Source organism: Mus musculus, chromosome 3, assembly GCF_000001635.26.
Source record: "Mus musculus strain C57BL/6J chromosome 3, GRCm38.p6 C57BL/6J".
NCBI lineage: Eukaryota > Metazoa > Chordata > Mammalia > Rodentia > Muridae > Mus > Mus musculus.
The window spans coordinates 136,048,889-136,074,463 of record NC_000069.6 but is presented as its reverse complement, the minus strand read 5'-3'; the positions used below and the strand labels follow the sequence as shown (position 1 = coordinate 136,074,463).

At 39.2% G+C, this 25,575-nt stretch overlaps 1 protein-coding gene and 1 pseudogene across 4 annotated transcripts in view; both read left to right on the top strand.

Annotated features, from left to right (window-relative positions):
- Positions 1-21,101, top strand: part of Bank1 (B cell scaffold protein with ankyrin repeats 1) — a 272,779-nt gene extending 251,678 nt beyond the window's left edge. For all 4 annotated transcript variants that reach the window (XM_006501484.4, XM_006501483.1, NM_001310749.1 and 1 more), the window contains 6 exons: positions 7,960-8,138; positions 10,288-10,351; positions 17,039-17,068; positions 18,662-18,714; positions 19,994-20,058; positions 20,318-21,101. In XM_006501484.4, the coding sequence (XP_006501547.1) occupies positions 7,960-8,138; positions 10,288-10,351; positions 17,039-17,068; positions 18,662-18,714; positions 19,994-20,053 (386 nt within the window). In that variant the 3' untranslated portion in view covers positions 20,054-20,058; positions 20,318-21,101. The remainder of the gene's footprint in view (positions 1-7,959; positions 8,139-10,287; positions 10,352-17,038; positions 17,069-18,661; positions 18,715-19,993; positions 20,059-20,317) is intronic.
- Gm5281 (predicted gene 5281) lies at positions 22,733-25,294 on the top strand (annotated as a pseudogene).

The window sequence follows — 25,575 nt, the reverse complement described above, 5'->3', positions numbered from 1 at the left end:
TTTATGCTTTTAATATTTATAACAAAATAAATAATAATTTCTTAAAAATAAATGGAAATAAATTTCTAGTTTTCTGCTGAGGTTGGTTAGGAATAAAATAAAGCTGTTCATTGTGAACATTCTTCTTCTTTTCAGAAAATTCTAGATATTCTCAGAGCCTATCACTTAAATTAATATATCTACTGAGAATTAGAAAAGGAGAGGTCTCCCAAGGATATCAATCAGCCTTGGCCTATTGATTTGCAATAAGACTATGTGTATCTTCTAGAAAGGACAGACAAGGCCACCTACCTAGGTGAAAGGGATCCAAAGAAGGCAATGGAGGCAGAGATAGCTGCTGCTCCCACTTTAGGAGTCCTACATGAAGACTCAGTTGCACAAGTGTTACATATCTGTAGAGGGCCTAGGTCTAGCCCATGCATGCTGTCTGGGTGGCAGTTCAATCTCTATGAACCCTTATGGAGTCAGGTTAGTTGATACTGTAGGTTTTCATATGGTGTCCTTGACCCCTCTGGCTTCTTCAATCCTTCCTCCCCATCTTCCACAAGATTCCCCAAATTCCACTTAACGTTCAAGTGTGGGTCTCAATGTCAGTTTCCATTGGTTGCTGGGTGAAACCTCTCTGATGACAGGTATGCCAGGCTCCTGTCTGCAAGGATAGCAGAATATCATTAACAGCACCAAGATTTTGGCTCCCTCTTATGGGATGGGTTTCAAGTTGAGCCTTCCCTCATATTCTGCTCTATCTTTTACCCCTGCACGTCTTTTAGGCAGTACTGATTGTGGGTCTCAGGTTTTGTGGCTGGGTTGGTGCCCAATCCCTACATTGGAAGGAAGACTTGCCTGGTTACAAGAGATGGCCTGTTCAGGCTCCATATTCCCCATTGCTAGGTGTAGCATGTAGATTGTACTATTCTGCGTTAAACTCCAAGTAGACCATGCTACCAGCCACCACCCTGTTCCCCTACATCCATGGATAAGATACACATACACGTTAGCTTATTTTTAATATGCTTTTCAGCTCAATGGCTGAGCATTTCTAAGCTTCTCGCTGCTAATATGCCCTTCCATTCAGTGTTCCTGGCTAAACATCTCTAAATCTGACCTCAACTTAGTTGCCTTATCACCTTTTTCTCAACAGAACCCTAAAGCAGCCCTCAGCTTAGTTGTGTTTCTAAATTCTCACCTACTACCCTAGGCCCAGTCGGGAAAGCAGCCAATGACCACTCCATCTGAGATCTCACATGGCTGGTGGCTCTCTCTCCATCCAAAGCATGACGAAATCCCTTTGCTCCTCCTGCATCTACTAGCCTGTGTGCAGGAACCTGGAATTCCCACCTCTTCTGCCCAGCCACTAGCCATTAGCATCTTTATTGATCGATCAAAAACCAATTGGGGAACAGATCTTCAGCATTCACATGCAGTTCACATGCAGCGTTCACAAGCGTCAGAAACACCCCCTATACCTAGGAGTTTGATCTAGAGTCATGCAAAAGTCCTGGGAGTTTCTATTATTCTAGATTTATAGTTCATCCCAGAGATACACCACCCTCCAATCCAGTTGTTTCTCCCAGTACTTTCTCCCTCAGTAATCACCCACTTTATCCCCTTTGTACCATCCTTAGACCCTTCTTCGCTCATTCCCCTCCATCCATCCACCCTCCCCCCAATGTCTAATCTATTTCCCCTTCTCAGGGAGATGTGTTCATCACAGAAACTAGAAACAACCTAGGTATCCCTCAACTCAAGAATGAATAACGAAAATGTGGTATTTACACAATGGAATATTACTCAGTCATTAAAAACAACAACATTATGAAATTTGCTGGTGAATGGATAGAATTCGGGAAGATAATCCTGAGTGAGGTAACCAAGACACAGAAAGACAAATATGGTATGTACTCACTTATAAGTGGATATTAGCCATAAAGGACAGGATAACTGTACTAAAAACCACAGACCCAAAGAAGCCTAATAAGAAGGAGGGCCCAAGGAGGGTATGCTTATTTTGTTTTTTGTTTTTATTTTTAATTAAATAATGTAATACAATCAAAAGTACAATAGAAACGGTACTTCCCCACTGCTCAGAGTGACACAACAGTTCCAGGAAAATGAGAGTGGCAGAAAGGATTCAGAGCTTTAAACATGTTTACACTCAGAAATCACATGCTCAGAAACGATCACTACAAAATAACCACCAGTGTGGGCAAGGAGACCTGTGGGAGTAGTGCTGGTGATGCATGACTGTACAACAGAAAACAAGTAACATCTGAGAGGAGAATGGATAAATACCTCACTGACTACGTAGACTTTGAGACTCAAATGCAGTCATTAAAAATGTTTACAGAACAACATAAGATTCTTGGGTTGTGAGACAAAGAGAAAAAAATCAGTACACATGAGTGTAATCCTAAGTAAAAAAACAACAACAACAGCAACAACAGAGGGAATGAACACTCTACATGAATAAGCACCAAGGCACTTGGGAGGCATCCACTAGTGAATGAGAATCATGTCGATTCTTAGTACCTTTGTGTTTTCCAAGTGCTAGGAGAAAACAGAACTTAAAGCCAATAAACAAATGAAGTGATAACAAATATATATGCAGCCCTCAAGTTAAGGATATGTGGAGGCTCTAGAGTTTATAAACAAGTCTGTAGTCCAGATATCACTCAGCATGCTCTGTGGATCTTGCTCTAATTGCCTACCAGTTCTCAGGCTCATTAATAAAACACAACCAGGTTTAAATCTAGCCACTGACTAAGCCCTATTACAAAGGAGTTCTTTCCAATGTTACAGATTAATTTGCTGTGAATATATAGTATACAACATTCCTTAATCTTTTTACTATGAAAAGAAATGGCTATGAAGATTGCTCAGTGTGTAACGTGCTTACGTGAGTATTGATGCCTGACACACATAAAAGGCTGGACAGAGAAGCGCATCTGTGATACCAGAGCTAGGGGCAGAGCTAAGGGCACAGAGATAGGCAGATCCATGGGGCTTGCTATCCAGGCAATCTAAGCCAAATAGAAAATTCTAGATTCAGCAAGGTATACTGCTTTAAAAACTAAAGTGTAGAATAACTAAGGTAGAGACCTGACATTGACCTCTGACCTCCACATACATGAACTCTGATGGATATACACACACATAGAAAAGAAAGAAAAGGAGGGGAAGAGAAAAATGAGATGGGGCTAGAAAGACAGAAGAGGAAAAGGGAAGGGGAACATGGAACAGGAGAGAAGAGAATAGATAAAAAAAGGACCAGAATGGTCTTTACAGTGTGGGTAGTCCCTACTGTAGTGCATCTCCTGCCAGGACAAAGAGTAACATACTCCATAGGGGAAGCGGAGCTGGAAAGAGCAGTAGGTTTTATTGTCAAATCAATATGGTATCTTTACATTAAGTTGTAGGTTGAGAGGAAGTACTCTCCCCAATAATCACCTTGAATTTGTTTTAATTTTCTCTTCTGTGCTTATTGTTTTTAGCCTGCATTTGCATTTGTCTCTGTAGAGTAAGCTCTTGTATTGGGCAGCCATCTCGTTCATTATGTTCTTTGCAACTGCATAGTATTTATGAAGTAAATGGTTCACTTTGGCCTTGTTATCTAACAGCCAGCCCTATTCAGATTTGTTTCCTTCGAAAGCTTTAGTAAAATATATCCAAGCCAGCCGGTCACCAGCAGAATTTCAGCACAATGCTCTCTGACCTCTTCCACACACTCAAATATTCACATAAGAGATGATTTGTTGCTTTTGTGAACAATATTCAAATCAAATGAAAAAAAATACTAAAGAGAGAAATTGAAAGGAACTAAACCATGAGTCGGTCTTGAGGTTTTTACATCATGTGACCAAGGGTTTCAAACAAGCAGCTAGCAGGATGACAAAAACTTTTTGATGAAAATTATATAATAATCATATTAACTCTTCTCAAAGTAAACCGAAACAGAAAGGTGGGATGTGGGGAAAGGCTGCCTCTGCTACATCTGGGAGTGGCAAAAAGAGACTGCCAACATTGCCAAAACTTATAGGCCCTACTTTTAGAATAATGAACCTGCCATGAAGGAGGAGGTAGTGAAGTTTCTAGATCATTTTTCTTTGGCGCATATCCCACTTAATAATAATTTATCAAGGGAGGTGCTTTAGCCTATTTCATATGAGAAGGAAAAGCAGGGATGAGAGAAATTAGCTTGTACACAAGCAGCTCACTACTAAGACTTGAGACTGGATCTCGGTCTCGGTCTTGGTCTCTCTCTTTCTGTCTGTCTGTCTCTCTCTCTCTCTCTCTCTCTCTCTCTCTCTCTCTCTCTCTCGATTTGATGCTGTTGTGTTTACGTAATTATGAAGGAACAAAACACATGTCTTTCTGCCTTGAAATCATCTTGTTTACAATTTAAAAAATTAAGAATTTGAAATTAGGTGGGGTAATTGAAACAAAATTATTAAGAAGATTCGTTCTTTATTAATTCATATGTGTTGGAGGAGTGGCATAGGGCATGTGTGGTCTCAGGATCATATTGCTGTTTCTAGACTTGGCAGTAGGTACCTTTACCCAGTAAGTCATCCTGATACCACGCCCCCCCCCCCACCCCCAGATGCAGTATTTTAATTCAGTGAAACCTATTCATGAAGCAAAATTGTAATTGGCATAATTGGGAATAGTTTGCTGGAGATAACTTCTGTGGGTACAGAAAATGTAGCTAGCTACATGTGTTATTTGAGATAAAAATGGGTTCTGGCTTAGGCAAAAGGATGTCAGAAATAAGGTAATGGTTTAACTTAATGGTATAGCTTCTAAGGGGATGCTGCCCTTCTGTAGTGGTAGGGTGGCACTTAGCACTACAGGAAGCTGAGCTCAGGAGCTGAGTTTGTGTGGAAGCTGATAAATGTCAAGTTGTAAAAGAAACAAAATCTCAACAGCTCTTGGTGCTTTTTGCTGCTCAACCAGTTAGCCCTCAGGCTGGCTTGCAGTCTTCATTTCTCCTGGGATTCTAATCTGCTGACAATGTGTTAGTTCTGGAGCAATAAACTTCTGAAAAGTCAAGGAAGTCCCTCCAGGAAGGCAAAATGATTGCCATAGACATGATTTAGATGCAAAGAAACCTTTCAGAAAGAGTCTTCCAGTGTCCCTGGACCTGAACTCACCGAAATGGACATCAAGGGTCAGTCCACACAACTGGGCTTGGTACCCTTCAGATAATTAAAGGTACTGCCTAGAGCTTAAAATATCTTCCTTCCAGAGAAATCATTTTCAGTTCTATCAGTGACCACATTTATAGATAAGAACACCCCTCTGCCATCTCTCAAATCTTTTATGTTATGATTTCATGTTTGTCCAGTTTCTTCCTTTTTTGAAAAGGATCCCTAAAGATTCCCCCAGGGCTAGGTAGCCAAATTCTAGTGAATAGGATAGTTTTATGTCCTTCTGCACTGGGCATATTGTGAAATAACAACCTGTTAAAAACATGCTTCCCCTGAGACATTACAATGATTAGATTAAAAAGCTACATAAACAAGAAGTTGAAAACTCAGATGAGTCCCAAGGCCAGGCAGGTTGCACAAGTGTGTTGTTACTCAGTTACAGGGATTGAGGTGGTCTGGAGTTGCCATAGCCTCCCCAAAGACATGTGGGTCTACTTATGTCTTTGAATACCACAGTGAGCAAATGAATCTGCCTGTGTTCTCCCAGTAGGCTCCCTACTCCACCCCCCGCCCCCCCCCCCCCCCGCCCTTGTCTTATACCAGCCTCCAGTGTTCCATTGGCAATCACATAGGACTCAGGGCCTTTCTATTCGTCTGTGATACACAAAAAATTACATGGTAACCTCCTAAATAAAACCTTTTAAAAAGAAAACATTTAATTACAAAATCAATCAGTATTTCCATCTTCTAGAGATAAGGTTTTCAAAGGCCCCTAAGTCTTTGATGACCTTTAGATTTTTTTTTAAACTGTGGTCTCCTTTCTCAAAATTAGAGATAGTGTTTCTTCAACGAATGTTTAATATTAACGACATCAATATTTTTATATATGGCAGGTCCTAGATTAAGTCATTTGTCCACATAATATCTTCATTATAATTTCTTTTGTTACCTTTAGAAATGTATAGGGAACAGTACAAGAATGAATATATGATCTTGTTATGATCGAGGCAAGGGAATTTCAGTTACTTCTCCCTAAATACTTATAATAATTATAATAATTAGAGTCATTTTAAGAACAGTATGATTCTTCAATGTGTCTATACACTGTATACCAATCAAACCAGGGGAATGAATGTTTCTGTTTCATTATTGCTTTGTGTGGAAGCTTTAGCCTCCTCGTCTGCTGTGCATAAAGTACATAGTAGGTTATTGTGTGCTATATTCTTCCCTACACTCTTCTGGACAGCACTAGGACTTGTTACTTCTCTCGAGCTATGTGCTCATTCGTCAGCCTCCTCTTGTCCCTCTTCTCCACCACTTCCCACCAGGTAGCTCTGTGAATTCTATCTTCTAACTGAGTTTTGTAGCAGTCTCATGTAGGAGGGAACATGCAGATATTTTTTTCATGCTGTGTCTTAGTTTATTTAACATGATGACTTCCATTTGTGCTTGGGAGCCTGCTTTTATATGAATTTTAGTGTTTTCTTCTAGTTCTGGGAGGGATGTCTTTGGTAGTTTGATGGTGATGCTATTGACCCTGAAGATTGCCCTGATTGTATGGATATTCTACCTTCCAATCCTCAAACATATTTCTATGCTATAATGTCCTCTCTGTAATTTATATTGGAAGTTTTGTAATTTTCATTTGCATGGGTCTCATAGCTCTGTAAGTGTATCCTAGTTATCCTCCCTACCCCCACTTTGTAGCTGTTGTGGTATATAATTTGTCTCCTGAAGTAGCTGTGCTCAAGAGTCATTGGTGCTCTGCTGAGTCATTTTGGGTCTATGAGGCTTTGCTATTATGGTAAGATATCTGGTGTTAGGGACCAGATATTGGGATCTGCACAGGTCTTTGACCCCTAGGGGTAAGTATAATTGAGACAATAGCTGCCTTCACATGATAACAGGATGGGCTCTTGGGGTTTATGGGGAGATAGGAGTCCTTCCTCTAGAGAAAAGTTACTACACCTACAGGAAGGCTTAGGTTGCTTCCTTAAATGGCCCACATGCTGATGACAACAGGAAAACTTTCCAATAGCTAAGATTGCCAATATCTGTGCTAATGAACTTTGCTGGGTCTCTTCCATTTTCTCTGAAGAGTGTCTCTCTTCCCCACTGGGTAGCCAGGTTGCAGCTGTTGGCTCCTCCTGCTCTGATTCCATTTTGCAGTCTCTGGGTTTCAAAGCTTCCAGTTTCTGCCTGGATGAATGTCATAGGTCCCTGACAGTCACTTAACTCAAAGTGCAGCTCTCTCATCTTTTGCTTTAGTTCCCTTTGGGAAAAAGAGGCAGGCCTTGTATTCCTCTGTTTAGTCACCATGAAATCCCCACCCACAGGATCTCATTTTAATCTCTCTCTCTCTCTCTCTCTCTCTCTCTCTCTCTCTCTCTCTCTCTCTCTCTCTCACACACACACACACACACACACACACAAATGGGGTGAGGGAATGATATTGTCTATGAAAGTACAGGACTTTCACTTATCCCTAATCTTTTAGTGATAAAGTTATTCTTTTACCCATAATACAGATGCAATATATTACAAGTTTTGTACTGTCTAAGCATGTCACAGACATGAGATCTCAGTAGGTGGGAAGCTGGGGCAGGAAGATCTTCAGTATGTGGTCATCTTGGGTTATGCAGTGATAACTTCTCTCAAAAATAGTGAAACAAAAATTTTACACTAGCTTATTATTCAACTGTGAATATCAGTTAAGAGGGAGAGAATCCAATGGTTTATCATGTGAAATGATTTTTGTCCCAGTAGTTCGAATGTAAATTTCCTACTAAAATATTCTCTTCTTGTATCATAGACAAAACTCGGATGGAGGGCCCAACCTTCCCTAGTACAAGGGATTATCTGACTACTGGGCAGGAAGAACTGATCCTCCTGCAGGAGAGAGTCAAGAATGGGAAAATGTCTGTGGATGAAGCTCTGGAGAAATTTAAACATTGGCAGATGGGAAAGAGTGGTCTGGAAATGATTCAGCAGGTAATATGATCTTCTGGAACATTCCTTCACTTACAGACTTCCCTCTAGACTCTTTACACATTTAGTGTTCACAAGAAATATAGACAGTTCTTCTTTTGTTCTTAACGCACCACTAAAATGATGTTTGCAACAATCAGCTGGAAGCTTGAGAAAAATATCCGAAGTCTGCACTGATGAGTTATTTGTATGGACTCAACCTTGGGACCCATACATCAAAGCAAACACCAAGTCGGTCTATAATCCCTGCCCTGTGTGCAGAGAACACTTGTTTTTATCTCATTGCTGAAATTAAGAGGAAGCATCCTTACAAGGGCTCAGTATTCTAAAATCTATAACAAGACTAAAATTAAAGAGAACAAAAAATGATATCACAGCAAGCATTTAGTCCTAAATATGACCAATTTTAACCTCTTTCTTCTTATAAAATATGTCACCTATATCATCTTGCCTGTGCTCAGTAAGAGATGTCCATGTCATATTCTACTTATCTCATGGAGTTTCCCACTCCTAAAATATTTTAAGGTTCTATTCATTCCACGGCAGGAAGCCTCCTTGTATCTGCTTGATTAAACATATTTAATAAGCCAACTTAGGGCAAAATACAGAGAGCTAATATTAGCTGAAGATGCCACACCTACCAAGAGATTGCCTTTATTTTAAAAGACAATGTAGCTTCTTAATAATAGAAAAATGAGTCACTGTGATGAAATTTCAAACAATATAGATTCTTGGCCAAAGCAGTGTAGGTGATAGGTCTTTCCAAGCATCTGAGATCATAGCTTGTCAGACACTACCTACCTAGAACTGCAGCTCTGGTTGCCAGTCGGTGGCTGAAAGTGGTCCAGGTTTCACAGTACTAATCAAAGGCAATTATTTTTCCAAACAAATGCTAAAGAAAGAGGAGGGTAGAATTCTGCACCTGTGCATTCCTCATGAGCAGAATAGCATTATTTCTCCATCTTTATCAATATCATCACCTTGACAATTACTCTAATCCTAACATGGGTAAAATGTACTCAAGTACAAACTCACACAATTCATTTTACTCCCAAGGAATACATATACATTACCCTTCTCAACCCCTTATAAAAATAAAGATTTCAATACAGTTTATTGGAATACAGCTTCTTAGAAATTACTTCCCTAATTCATTCTTGAAACACTTGTTTCAATTTTGCATGTATGTTTATACCTATGTGGCCATATTTAAGGCAGCGCATACACACATGTACTCATATTATTTTCCATTTTCCTCTTCTAGCTGCAAATGTTTTCATTTGTACCTTGGAAATGAATTTATCAGTGTTTCTTGTGACATGGTTGGTGGAGGATTGCTCTGGGGAAAATGGCTTATTTTCATGTATAGAAATGAAAGAATTTGAAGGGCTGGGAAGAGTCAAATAGAATCCCTAGCCCTGAAGATGAGGTGGTGACCTTTGACCTCACTCATTAGCATGCCTGGGGCATACATCTCCACTCAGAGAAGAACATCTTCAATGCCATGGAAATAGCTCCTGGAAAAGAGGCATTCCTGAAGACAACCAACCAAGCCCTCTAAGGTCTTCTTCTAAAGAAATGTATGGAACACTGGAGTGGTTTTTGTTTCTGCTAAAATGATAATAAATGTGCTAAGCAGAATATTTTGAAAATAAAGGTCACAAATATTCTGAGAAAAGGAATCTAGTTTCATAGTATTCTCCCCTAGTAACTTAATTTTTTTTTAGAAATAACAGTTCCAGGAAAAAATATACCTCATGGAGGCTGGAGATGGGCTGCAAGCAGCATTCAGCTATCTGCAAGCAGCACTCAGCTATCTGGTGTAGCTGGCTGGACCATGAGAGACGTAGGCATGAAACTAAGTTCCATTTCTAGTCCTGACTTAGAACTGTGATTTAGAGAAGTTAGCCTCCCTACACTTCAGTTTCTAGCTCTATTAAACAGGACGCTACTGTTTTACATCTACTTCATGAAGAATAAGATTATGTATAGAAAGCCAAAAATGGGTTGGACATCTTAAAATTAGCAAGTTATTCCTAAGTAGTAGTTTGGAGTAGTGGTAATAGTGATAAATGCTTTCATTTTTGATCCATTAAAGATTTTTAAATCTTGATATCTATGTCCTGGTTCTATATCCTATGCTTCCATTAAGGAAAAGCTACGGCAACTACGAGACAACATTATTGGGAAAAGGCCAGAAGATGAAAATGCCTATGGTGAGTACAAGTTGTCTGCTCCTCAAAATGAGAAGGGGGTTGAGTAGAAATGAAGGAACTGGAGGTCTGAATGGGCTTCAGCTCAAATCTTTACTTTCCATTCTTTGAGCTGGGGATTTAATCTTTCTGGTTCCTTCTCTACTAAACAGGATTAGTCACATGTCCCTCACGAGTGCTCTACTAACCCAAACTGAACAGTGCTCTACTGACCCAGACTGAGCAGTGCTCTACTGACCCAGTCTGAGCAGCCAATGCTCACCATTTATCCATTTGTTTTCTATGTAACTTACAAATAAGATTATCTTGTTCCCACATTTTTATTGGTTATTATATGGGGAATCAAATAGGCAGTCACTCCTAGACAGTTAAGTCTTACAATTGTCTACATGTGGATCATTTTACCTACCATTTACCAGGTGGGTCTCCCTGGAAACCACATGGTTCTTGGCAGTGCAGATTTCCCTTGATAATAGTTAGAAGTTGCCATGGGAATAGGGAAACACCAGTGTTAACAGACTCGATATCATTAAGATGGTAAATCTATTTCAGAGATGAATAACACACTCCATAATTGAAAGTAAGGTATATTATTAATATATGGCCACTCTTTTACCAAATCTCTCCTCTTACAAGAACAAATTTAAAACAACCACTAAGAACAAGCACTGCAAAATCTGCATCTATCTACTACGTGTATATATTATATAACTTTTGGGTTGTATATCATGTGGAGACTCAGTGTGTGAAGTTTCTTCTCCATGTGTTATTGTATTGATATCTATTTTCCCTGGAGAGAATTTTTAAAACCTTTTTACAAATATTTTCTAATTCACAAATACACTTTGTAAAATAGTTAACATCACAAGCAAGAGATTCGTTTATCTATAACTGAGATCTACAGAGTTGCATTACTACATAAAAAGATTACCTTTAAGGAACTCACACAATATGTACTCACTGATAAGTGGATATTAGCCCCAAACCTAGGATACCCAAGATATAAGATACAATTTGCTAAACACATGAAACTCAAGAAGAATGAAGACTGAAGTGTGGACACTATGCCCCTCCTTAGAATTGGGAACAAAACACCCATGGAAGGAGTTACAGAGACAAAGTTTGGAGCTGAGGCGAAAGGATGGACCATGTAGAGACTGCCATATCCAGGGATCCACCCCATAATCAGCTTCCAAACGCTGACACCATTGCATACACTAGCAAGATTTTATCAAAAGGACCCAGATGTAGCTGTCTCTTGTGAGACTATGCCGGGGCCTAGCAAACACAGAAGTGGATGCTCACAGTCAGCTAATGGATGGATCACAGGGCTCCCAATGGAGGAGCTAGAGTAAGTACCCAAGGAGCTAAAGGGATCTGCAACCCTATGGGTGGAACAACATTATGAACTAACCAGTATCCCGGAGCTCTTGACTCTAGCTGCATATGTATCAAAAGATGGCCTAGTCGGCCATCACTGGAAAGAGAGGCCCATTGGACTTGCAAACTTTATATGCCCCAGTACAGGGGAACGCCAGGGCCAAAAAGGGGGAGTGGGTGGGTAGGGGAGTGGGGGTGGGTGGGTATGGGGGACTTTTGGTATAGCATTGGAAATGTAAATGAGCTAAATACCTAATAAAAATGGAAAAAAAAACTTATAAACTTAAAAATTTTATAAATAAGTTTATTAAAGGTTATGTAAAAGATAGCAATTGTATCTAAAAAGCTCATATTGAATACCATTATTTCCTCCAATATTCATACTAGATAACTTTTGTTCATAATCTATAAATAAGTAAATGGGATTTGAGAAACTGGAAAAAAAGCACATAGATTAGAATCTACCACGTATATTTTGTTTGAATTCAAAAATCATCACCAACATCTTAATAAAGCATCAGTTCTCTTATCAGCCACAGGGGAACAAACCATGATTTTGAGAGGTAGACAATAAGCAGCTGAAGCCTTTGTGGTCAGAGGCAGGCAGGGCTCAAATGGTAAATCTAACCACTGCTCATATCTCTGCCAAGCAGTATTAACAGACTGTGTAAAAGCAAGGCATGTCAGCCCTGTGACCCTCAGAATGTAGAAAGATAAAAGTTGAGACAACTGAATCTCCTGGAGTGTGTGCTGAACTGAGCAAGAGTGGGCTCAGAATCACGCAGATGAAACTTAAGTCTGTGGGTGAAAGAGGAGTTGAGTGACTGTGTGCAGGATAACACTATCCAAGGAGCACAAGCTAGCCACCGCTAGAATTCTGAAAGCAAGGAAACACACAAAGAGAAGAGACAAGCATAGAGAGAGAGAGAGAGAAAGAGAGAGAGAGAGAGAGAGAGAGAAAGAGAGAGAGAGAGAGAGAGAGAGAGAGAGAGAGAGAGAGAGAGAGAGAGAGAGAGAGAGAGAGACCAGAGGGAGATTGAATGGAGCTAGGCAGAGGCCCCTAGGGAAAGCCTTTTTTTCCTGATCAGAGTGGCCCCATCTTAACACTTCCCAGAAACCTCCAAAACCTGCTATACCAGGACTCTGACTTACAGTAACCTCTATTAAAGATATGCCTGACAACCTCAAAACCCAAATATACAACCAACAGGAAAAACATAGTCTGTACCCGAGGCCTTATGCAATAGTTAGAGGTTTTTCTTGGTGAATATTGACAAAAAAAAAATGAAGTCAGATCTATAGAAGTTCATGTCAGAAGCTAAACTGTATATTAAAACAAGATTACACAGAGAATCCAAGGATACAGGACATGCAATATTCAATATTCCACCAAAAACGACTAAAAATTATTTAACAATAAATAGCAATCTATAATAAAGACACAGAATCTCATCTGTCGAAGAAAAAAAAAAACTGATGGTCTCATGTTGACCTTTGTATAAGAGGACATTAACATATTTCATAAGCATGCAAAAGGTGGCTTCCAAAAGAGATAAATAAAAAATAACATGAGAAATTTTTAAATAATTAAAATAACCAAGTGAAAGTTGTGGAAAGCAACATTAAAAGTATAAGAAATCTTTTCTAGATGAAATCAGTATATCATATTTAACTATTATTGAACATGAAGATGGATCAATATAATCTTCCCAATGTCAGAAAAAAATATGAATCACATATAGAGGAAAAGCTTAAGGGTATTAACTAATATCTTGTCAGAGTCTGTGAAGAGCTGGAGACCATATGGTAGTATCTTCAAAAGGCTGAAAAAAGAAAAAAAAGAAAGAAACAGGGAAGGAGGGAGGAGAAGACGGAGGGAAGGAGTAAGGAGGGACAGGGAGAAAATATCCTTGAAACTTTTGGTGAAATAATAATGTTTGTAGATAGATGTAATTAGAGGATCTATAGAAAAAATACAATGTAACAAACATTAAAGAATTTCATATAGGTAGAAAGAAATAGTAACAGAAATAAATTCAGATCCACATTAAGGGGATAAAAACCTGGAAAGTCATATAAATGAGGTATTTATAGACACTTGTTTTCTGTCTTTTAGTAAATTATTTTAATGATAACAATTTAAAGCAAAAATTCAAGAATGAAGATATTTCAATAATAGCACAAAGAACAGAGGCTGCAGTTAAGTTGACTTGGGCAAATTTTGTACATGATAAAGTACAAAGTGTAGACGGTGAAAACTCAATTAAGACACTTGAAGAAGGGGGTAAATTAGGAACTGTGAGGGGGTATAAGGCAGGAAACGGGACAGGGGCTCTCTTATCTCAAAGTACTTTGAGAAATTGAACAATGCAACAATTTAAAAATAAAAGTAATGGAGATGGCTCAATGGCAAGAAGCACTTGCTGCTTTTGCAGAGGACTGCAAGACATCCACATGGCTTCCCAGCGCCCAGGTGATGGTTCACAAATGAGTCCTCTCAGGGTTCTGTCTCCCTCATCTGCCCTGTATGAGAACTGCTTGCCTTATGTACTCAGGCAAACACCCACACATGTAAAAAAAAATAACAAAGAAGCAAACCTAGGAAATCACTAGAGGAAATTAATTGGAATTTCAAGATGGATTTAATTCTGAAGAATCATGAACATTGCAAAATTTGTACCTAAAAAAGTGGTTAGCAAAAAATCAAGAAGAATAATGGTGGTAGTATTTGAGTCAATCAATATCTATATCAATAACTGTGCTCAATTCAAATTGAACAGACACTTAATTTTAAAAGAATATATCTTTATGTTGCACACAAAAAGATGACATAAATTCAGACAGTCTAAAAAAACATGTATTTTAAATGAAGGTTAGATAGCTATAGAGTGAAGAACTATCACCATACCAAGAGTTAAGAAAGCTGTGGTGGCCCTGTTACTACAGGACAAGATAATATAAAGATAAAACCCACGGCAGGAGATAAAAGAATACATTTGATAAGAATAAAGTATAACAGCCTAGATGTTTCTATCTTTTTTGTTACAGATATGCTTATAAGTTTCATCACAGCCAATGAAGCAAAATTTGGCAATACTCAGAAACGGTCTCACTTTTTCTCAGTAGTTAACCAAACTTCTGACAGAAATCAATAAGAATACTGAGACTGGAATCACAACTAACTCAACCAATTTGTCCTTTACTGAATAAGGCGTAAAAACACAGAGCTCGCATATTTGTTTAAGGTGTGCTTGGATGGCGAGTAGGATGGAGCTTGTGCTGAGGCTTCAAAAGCCTCAGCACACCCGGGAAGATCAAAGCGTTAAGAGAACGTTCCCGACGTGCTGCAGATTTATTCCAAATATGTAAGAATTAAGACAGTGTTTCAAAAAGAATCTTTCTATCAAGAAAAAAGTATAGAAAATTAAAAATTGGAGAATGAAACAAACTGCAGTTAACAGTTCAATGAGGGAAATTTATGGCCACAAAAGTGAAAAGCATATACTTATTTCTATGTGGCTTCTTAAGAGATTGCTAATATCTTAGATTTGTAAGAAACACAAATTGAACAAAAAAAAAAGGAAATATGAATTGAATAGGGAACTGGGAGAAGAGGAAATCTAAACAGAGTCAAAGAAAGTAGAGATACAAAGATTGTCAGAAGAGAATATAAACAGGGAAAACTATATTCTCAGCTTTGTAGTAAACAAACAAACAAAAAAAGGTAGATAAAAATGTGCTTTCCTTTATGGATCTCTCCACACAGTTGTAGTATAGCAATTTCCAAGCTTCATATGGTCTAGGGCTGGTCTAACAAATAAATATACCATAGATAATGATAGGTTCCTTAGTCAGAGATGGGAGAATAAGCTGTGTTAAAAGGAAGCTGATATGAATCTCATGAAGGACCATCAAATTTAGAGGTGAAAGATAACAAATTATGGCTGGTAATATATACATTTCAGATAGGTAAGTATAGAAGTAAACACACACACACACTCATATATATGCATATAAATCTGTCTGCTGAGAGGATCTAAGAACAATGATAGCCCAGCTCTTACAAACACACCTAACCCCCAGATCTTAATTTACAAAAGCAAACAGATGCCAATTAATTGCATAAAAGATGAATGACATCATTAATATGCAGGAAAACGCAAGGTCAATGAGATGCCAGTGAGCGACTGTCGGGAGCCTGGCTTCCAAAGGCTGCCAGACCGACCTAAGTATGAGTTACGCTTGGAACTGCATGTGCATGATTGCTGATGGAAGGTCAAAGTACGTAGTGATTGTGAAAAGGTCAGATACATGCTTAGTGTATGGTCTGATGATCCCAGCCCTGGATATTTTTCTAATACAAGTAAAACCCTGTACCACAAAAAAAAAAAAAAAAAAAAAAAGTATTCATACAGTCTGTGGCAGTTTGATTCATCATTATCTAGAAACAATCAGACTGTCAAACAGCAACATACATTATTACACTGTGCCTGTATTTATGCTGTGATAATGCTTTGCTTTCTTCCTCTCCTATTCTCTCTCTGCATGTACCCCTTTCTCTTCCTTCCTCCCCTATCTCACCTTTCCCCATGGCGACTTCCCTGGCCTTGGTCCTTGGGGCCATTCAACTCACCCACCTGACAGTAGCTTTCCCAATAAACATTCCTTTAATAGAATATAAAAAGAAAAAAGAATGAATGTAAGTGAATCCCAGCCTACAGTAATACTGTGTAGTACTGAGTGAAAGACACCAGACATAAAGCAGAACCTGCTGTAAGATTCAAATTTGCAGCCTCTCTAGATAAAACTAATATAAACAACGTTACTCTATGAAAAGTGAATAGCAGATCCAAGGCTGTGAGGAATAACATTCTTATGAGGATTAACAAGGGATTCTGAGTAGATATCCTGTGCCTAGGAAACCTATTGGACTGGTAGGTACATAGTTAATGGATTTGTTTTAAAAATTGTCAGCCTGCAAACTTAGGAATGGTTAAACTAGAGCAGCCATTTTTAAAAATTTACATTTCTATAACAAATGAAGTATTTCAGACTAAAGGAATATCAGTGCACAGAAAGCATGGTTCTATCAGTGTTCAAGCAAGATCATAATACTCCGGACAAGTGTCGGGGGAAAAAAAGGCATAAAGAGAGGCTTGAAGTCTCACAATATCCAGAGGTAAGATTAGTCTTTTCATCTTGTTGTAAATTTAAATCACCTCAAAGACATAAAGCCATCAAACAATAAAAAAGGGTCTCGGGATAAATATTAAACAAACCTCACAGAATATGTTTTGTTTTGTCTTGTAGATAAACTGACCATTGTGCACCATCCAAGTGGTAAGTGTTAAGGATTAAAACAAGGACTTAAACTAAAGCAAAGCACACATTAAATGTTTTTAATTGATGTAAACCCAGTAGTTCTATGTCAGTGCACAGCTTTGCATAGATTGCAATCTATGTGTAAAACTATCTGACATCAAATATAAAAGTGTGCTGTCTCTATAGCAGCCGTGAGTTTCCATCATAATGGAGAAAGGGGACTTTGTGATTTGACTATTTGTGTCCTTTGGCACATAATTTAAGCTCTTCTTCTTCATCTAGTTTTATTCTTTAATTAGTAAAGTATTAGGTATGGCATTTTCAAACATGATTTGTCTTTGTTGATCAATATAAAGATCTATATAAATAATAGAATAGTGAAAGTCAACTGCTATTATTGTGTTGGTGCCTATGTGGTCTCTATGCCTTTCAGTGTTTGCTGTATAACATACAATATGCAATGCATGTATATTTACATACTTACCGTTGTTGTATCTGCTTAATGAATTTTTTCTTTGTTAATATGTAATGTCCCTCCTTATCTCTTCTGAGTAGTTTTGGTCTGATGTCTGCTTTAGCAAGCATAATTGCTATGCTTGCTTACTTATGGCCTTCCATTGATTGGTAGGCAGATTTTCATCCCTTTACACTCCAATTTTAAATGTCTTTGCTGGGTAAGTGAACTTTTGGAGACAACAGATAAATGAATCTTGTTTTTAAATCCAGTCAGCTAGCTTGTGACTTGTTAGAAAGTTGAGAATATTTTCATTTAAAGTTATTGATGAGAGGGGCTTGCTTTTTCCCATGGTTGTGGTTAGCTACATTAGAGTTTTCCTTTTCCTCCTCTTGTATTAGTGTTGGAAGTCTGCTGGTTACCTGGGTTGGGGAGAATCGATCCTTTACCACCTCTTATTAGTGAGTTCACCTCATGGCATGAACTCTTTCATGTGTTCTCATGAATGAATCAGTCTCCGTTTTTCATGTGTAAAACATAAAAGAAAAATGTACATGGGAATTTGTTATAAAGGATGATGATTTATGGAATTGGATTCTGATGTTGATAAATAGAAGTCACTGATAGAGGAAATTAAATTTGTGCAATACTCAACATAATGATTCATATGAGCATGATGAGAAGAGAAATATGTGAAAACATTGGGAGGGAAAAGAAAAGTTAGAAGCCAGATAGAGAGCTGTTGAAGAACCAGCCTAAACCAGTAAATGTGAGAAGGAGAAGAAGTGGGACTGTACTGGGTGGATGGGCTGGAAATGGGGGCTCTCGTGGTAACACTAGGGGAACATCGTAAGCAGCCAGTGCAGAGCCTAGAAAATGGTGCTTTGCAACTGGCCAGTCTGTCAAATGCCAAAAGAGAAATCAGAGGTAGAGGCTGTTACTGCTAGGATTTGAAAATTATTTCTAAGCACAGCTGACTCCTCTGTATACAGCTCAAGTCAGTCTGTATGGACATAATGTTCAGTTCACCAAGAGTACTCATTTATCTGTTTATACTTTTTCCATTTAATACTCATATCCAGGTCTTTAGGTTACTTTAATTGATGAAGAAATCAATTATGTCATTAGTTACATATAGTAAAAGTCTGCATTTACAGGTAATACTGCCCACAATGAAAATATGTTGTACAACAGTCCATTCAACAGTAAGGTAGGTTGTTCATTTTTTTGTTTTTATAATGTAGAGAAAGAATTCCTCTGTTAAATAACAAAAAATTTCCATCTTGCCTATTCTTTGAACTAATATGATTCAGAAAAGTTAGGTGAGCATTCATATTTAATACCAATGAATAGTAATTTCAGAAAATTTATTATTTAGAAAAAATAAAGATGGAATTCCTAAGGGGTGGGGAGAACCCAGTGTTTCCATGAAAATTAAAAGTTTGAGAAGTTAACTATATCAGTTCTAACCATATAAACAGAATAAAAATTTTATTCGGGAAGCATAGTCTTTATGGACAACTTATAGGAAATATATAGCCCCCAAAATATCGATTTTGCAAATATGCATCATTTCATATCATAAATAAGAAATTACATAAGAAGAACATTAAGCTAGAAGAGAATGACGGGAAACCCAGATACTTGAAGAAATACTAGTGAGTGTCCTGCCTGCAGATTCTTTAAGAAAAGCACAGTATTTCTGCTGTTGGCACATGTGACACAAGAGATGAGCATGGTCATCAAGAGTGTTGTTGCCATTGGATTTCTTGCTAAAATACAAGATTAAAAGTCCCTGGTAAACTTCCTAATGAAAGCATTTTAGTTTTCCAAAGTAGAACTAACCCTTTAGCTATCTTGTTTCAAATAAATATTTTTCATTAAAGTCACATACACTTAAGAGTAATTTGATTACATTTCTGGATTTTATGGCCCACTATAGAGTTTGCCAACTCTTTTACTCACTGGAGTGCAGAATTGGAGGCTGTAGAAAGCACAAGAGTTTTTCCAAAGAGCCTTATTAAAATCTGAAGGAATATATATTTTAATATATACATATGTATATACACATATATATGTATATTTACTTTTTGAAATTCATTTTTTTTAATCATGAAAAACTTTGGATAAGAAAGGGTATAAGTTCCCAATGCCTACTGGTTTACTTTTAAAATGAAAGCAAACTTTGAGCCATGCATGCTGCATTGGCCTGTAATCGCAGCGCTGGACAACCCAAGACAGGGAGGGAGCATATGCCAGGTCAGCCTAGATGATGCAAGGAGATCACGCAGGAAACGAAACTGAACCCTAAGATTTTGGTACAGCTTTACTGTGACTGTTTCCTTTCAAGATAGAGCGTTACCTACAAGGTACCTTATAAAGGTATTCTTCCCAGAACTGTGAATGGCAGCTATGCTTTCTCATGTCTCCTTCTTGAGCCTTAAAATGGAAACGCCTTGCTTCTATATCATTTTTGTTTTAATTTTTAGTTTCCTGCTCGAATCCAAGTTGAAAAGGAGTTTGGTTTCTGCTGCAAAAAAGATCATTAAAAAAGGTAACATGGTTTCTTAAGAAACCTAAACTGGGGATGATATGGGTTTCAATCAATAATTTAAGAATCAGGAGTCTTTAAATATTTCATTGTCTTCTCTTAGAAGAATAAATGTGTGGTTTTTTGTCTTGCTTTGTTTTTCAGGCAAAGAAAAATGTTCCTTAGAAAGATTTATAGATGGGCGATTTTAAGCTAGGCAGTAAATGTACAAAGATGTATGGTTCTCCATCCCCTAATCCATTTCTTGTGATCTTATTTTCAGACTATTATAATCAAACTCAAGAATCTGCCAACATGTTGCGCCTCGGTGAAGCCAGCCTGCTTCTGGAATACCTGGTCTCCAGGGCTAATCTGCATGGACACAGGACACAAGTGTGCCTTTGGATTTCAAAGTGTGTTAGCACCACAATTTATTGGTACTGTACCACTTCAGATGGATACAACAAAAGATGGAGACTCATAGCATTCTCTGAAAATCCATTCATTTTTACCACAACTTTTGCCACCAGAGCACCTCATTCTCCCATCTTGAAAATTAAAGAAAAAAAATCAGCAAAGTTAAATGCAGAATAGCAAAATTAAGGACCCAAACTATATAGGTTATTCTTCCTATTCTTCCTCCTTCAACTAAGAACGTTTTGCATATTTGCTCTTTAAATGACCATCTTCTGTCTGCCTTTCTCACATTCAGAGCCATAATGTTCTTGTGATGCCATGTTTTCAGATAGCTTCTTTTATTTACTGCCTATTTGCATGTACCTTTGAAATGTACTTTTATTCGCAGTTTTCGTTAGTTGATGGTGTTTTGTATTTGGGTGATAAGCAAGCACTCTACCAGTGCCCAAGTCTTCAGCCCTCTACACGGATTCCTGAAGTCATGTTAATTCTATCAATTAATGACGTGCACAGTAATATTTCAGAACATGGATGCCTCGCACATTGCCTGTGCTCATCCTCTGCTCTTCTGGAAGGTATTTCCCCATGCTTCCCTGTCCCCAAGGACTTACTAAATGTCTTTCTCTCAAATTAAAAAGTACTTTTGCAAATCTTTTTTTTATTATTATTATCAAGCGCCTATGACTTTGTCTGCCTCTTTCATAAAAACAGTTTGCTAGTTTAGACTAGAATACAAGTTTATCACACTGATCTTCGTGTAAAATGCTATCAACTGGTTGAATATTTAAAAATATTTCTGGTTCTCCAGAATAAGTTTATCAGGATTAACCACTAAATTTTCCTTTTCATCACTGTAAACTACCAAACAATCAAAATAATATGGTTAATTTCAATAGATAGGAATGTTGCAATAGAATACGAGTGATTGTTTTCCTCGTTTCTGAACACTGATAGAATATCTACCTAAAGCTGGTATTATGTTTCTCATATCTATTAATATTTCCAAATAATTAGTTTATAGAATCACCTCCTAATATAAGGTGCTTCTGAGACTCAATGCAGTTCCACATTCAATATTTCAGAAATGGCAGAGGCTTGCACACACATTTCTATACATTGTCTCTGTCGACTGGAAAGCAATAGAAAAACTGATATATTTTCCAAATCCCAGAACAACAACCTATGACCAAAGCCCACAGTTAAGCCATTGACTTTATTTTTATTTAAAATGTGAGATTCAGTGATACATAAAGTGGCAACTTTAATAACGGTAACACATTAATTTACTTCTCTGAGATTCAATTATATATGAGGGAGCAAGAAAGTCTGGATTTTATTCAAGTCTTTAATGCCAAAATCAAATGTTAGACCTCCTGAGTCTTGTGCTTATGAACTGGGCTGGCAAAAACTAAAAATGGCCCAAGTGGCGTCTTTTCAAGCATTCTGTGGCAGTTGAAATATGACTACTTCATAGGCAAAGGTAAGCTAGGAATGATTCTCACTCTCTTTTAAAAATCCCTTTTTTTACTACAGCTCCTATCCTTTGATTTGAGAAGGTTGAAGAGAGGGGAACTGGTTGTTCTCTTCCCACGTGTTGCATGAAAGTGACAGATTAAAATGAACACAAAGACGGTCACTGTATGACCTTTCCTTCAGTGTCTGCTCCACCTGGGGATCCATCCCATATACTGTTACCAAACCCAGACACTATTATAGATGCTAACAAGTGTTTACTGACAGGAGCCTGATATAGCTGTCTCCAGTGCCTGACAAATACAGAGGCAGATGCTCAAAGCCAACCATTGGACTGAGCACAGGGTCCCCAATGGAGGAGTCAGAGCCAAGAAGCTGAAGGGGTTTGCAGCCCCATAGGAGGAACAACAATCTGAACCAACCAGTACCCCCAGAGTTCCCAGGGACTAAACCACCAACAAGAGTACACAAAGAGGGACTCAAGGCTCCAGCTGCATATGTAGCAGAGGATGGCCTTGTGGGACATCAATGAGAGGAGAAGCCCTTGGCCTTGTGATGGCTCGATGCACCAGTGTAGAGGAATGCCAATACAAAGAAGCAGAAGTAGGTGGGTTAGTAAGCAGGGGGAAGGGGGATGGGAGACAGGGGTTTTTGGAGGGAAAATGTGATAAAATTTGAAATGTAAGTAAGAAAATATCTAATAAAAAATGGGGGGAAAATGAACACAAGGGCTGCCCTGGCTGTGCCGGGTAAATCTCTTTGTTCTTCGAGGTGGCCTTTCAGGGGCAAATGGAAATGTCTGCTTGTCAGGTCGTGGCCAGCCCTCCACCACAGCCCTCAGCAGCGACACCATGCACTCAGGAGCCGGCCTGTTCTTGTGTCTCCTGCTCCGACAACATCACCCACCCCAGGAGATGCCTACAAGCCTCCACCTTGGACTTCGGCAGGACCAGGAGAAGAAACTACAGGCTAATTTCTTTGAAATGGACATCCCCAAAATTGACATCTATCACTATGAATTGGACATCAAACCTGAGAAATGCCCTCAAAGTGTGAACAGGGAAATAGTGGAGCACATGGACCAGGACTTTAAAACCTAGATCTTTAGGGACCAGAAGCCAGTATTTGATGGAAGGAAGAATCTGTACACAGCAGTGTCCCTTCCAATCAGCAGGGACAAGGTGGAGCTTGAGGTCACGCTGCCAGAAGGCAAAGATCGTTATCTTTAAGGTATCCATCAAGTGGGTGTCATGCTTGAGCCTGCAGGCCTTACAGGATGCACTTTCGGGGCGGCTGCTGCCCCTTTGAGATGATCCAGGCCCTGGATGTTGTCACGAGGCACTTGCTATTCATGAAGTATACCCCTGTTGGCCATTCCTTCTTCACCCCATCTGAAGGCTGTTCCAACCCTCTGGGTGGTGGCAGAGAAGTGTGGTTTGGCTTACATCAGTCCGTCCAACCTTCTCTTTGGAAAATGATGCTGGATACTGACATATCGGCAACAGCGTCTGACAAGGCACAGCCAGCAATGGAGTTTGTCAAGTTTTGGATTTTAAAAGCATTGAAGAATAACAAAAACCTCTGACAGATTCCCAAAGGGTAAAGTTTACCAAAGAAATTAAAGGTCTAAAAAAGGTTGAGATAATGCACTGTGGTCAGATGAAGAGGAAGTACTGTGTTTGCAATGTGACCCAGCCGCCTGCCAGTCACCAAATGTTCCCACTGCAGCAGGAGAGTGGGCAGACGGTGGAGTGTACAGTGGCCCAGTACTTCAAGGACAGGCACAAGCAGGTTCTGAGCTACCCCCACCTCTCATATTTACAAGTTGGACAGGAGAAGAAACACACCTACCTTCATTTGGAGGTTTGTAACATAGTTGCTGGACAGAGATGCATAAAAAATTTAGCAATTAGACCTCAACCATGATCAGAGCAACTGCCAGGTCAGCACCCGATTGACAAGAGATCAGCAAATTGATACAAAGTGTGAGTTTCAATACAGACCCATATGTTCGTGAATTCGGAACCTTGGTGAAAGATGAGATGACAGAGGTGACTGAGTGGGTTCTGCAGCTGCCCTCCATCCTCTATGGAAACAGGAACAAAGCGATTGTCACCCCCCCTGCCCAGGGTGTGTGGGACATGAGAAGCAAGCAGTTCCATATGGGCATGGAGGTCAATGTGTGGGCCATCGTTTGCTTCGCACCCCAGCACCAGTGTACAGAAGTCCATCTCAAGTACTTCCCTGAGCAACTGAGGAAGACCTTAAGAGATGCTGGGATGCCAATCCAGGGTCAGCCCTGCTTCTATAAATATGCACAGGGGGCAGATTGTGTGGAGTCCATGTTCCAGCACCTGAAGAACTCATACGCTGGTCTCTAGCTGGTGGTGGTTATCCTGTCTGGCAAAACTCCTGTGTATGAGGAAGTCAAGTGTGTGGGAGACACAGGGGATGGACACACAGTGTGTCCAGATGAAGAACGCACAGAGGACCATGCCGCAGACCCCATCCAATCTCTGCTTAAAGATCAGTGTCAAACTGGCAGGCGTCAACAACATCCTGCTGCCACAGGGCAGGTCTCCAGTGTTCCAGCAACCTATCATCTTCCTGGGAGCCATTATCACCCACCCAGCTGGGGATGGGAAGAACTCTTCGATTACTGCTATCATGGGTGGCATGGACACAACCCCAAACCGCTACTGTGCCACCGTGCATGTGCAGCATCCCTGACAGAAGGTCATCCACGACATGGCTGCTATTATGCAAGAGCTGCTCATTCAGTTCTACAGATCTGCATGCTTCAAGCCCACCCACATCATCTTCTATCAAGGTGGCATCTCTGAGGGCCAGTTCCAGCAGGTTCTCCACCATGAGCTCCTGGCCATCAGAGAGGCCTGCATAAAGCTGGAGAAGAACTCTCAGCGAGGGATCACGTTCATCAGGGTGCAGAAGTGGCCACACGCACACCTCTTCTGCACAGACAAAAAATGATGTCAGACTTGGATTTTTGAGCTGCAGGTCTATATGAGACCCCAGTGTACGAAACGTGGTTGGCCAAACCTATAAGCTGCTCACTGAAAGTCCCGTTTCCTAAAAACAAAACAAAACAAACCAAAAAAAAAAAAAAAATGACCTAAAACCAGTCTATGAACTCTCAGGGGTTTAAAACACTTTAATCTATTTGGCCATTCTATTTACTTGTTTTTAACACCTGATTCTTAATGAAATCAGTGGGCTCAAACTAGCTGTGAAGGTTCTGCCTGTGAAAGCAATGCCATTACCATTGGGGTTTTAAAGCCTGGCCCTAAGAAGTTGTCACAAATGTTGAGTTCTAAGGGATGCCATGTACCCACAGCCCCAGGACGTATGGTAGCAAATATTTAGCAGAAGGGTTTTAGACATTAATTAAACCCTTCTTTCAACAGATGATTTTACGATAAACATTTCTACGTGCCTTACTGTATTTAATTTATTTAAGTGGAAGAAACAGATATTAAAAAATTCTTTATACCACTATCCCAGATGCAAATACCTACTACAACAAAACTAGGAAATTCTGGAGAATGAGAAAATTCATGACTCAACCCAATTTACACTAAGCAATATGTGTAGACAGTGTTCACAATTTGTGTAACATAACACAACATTATG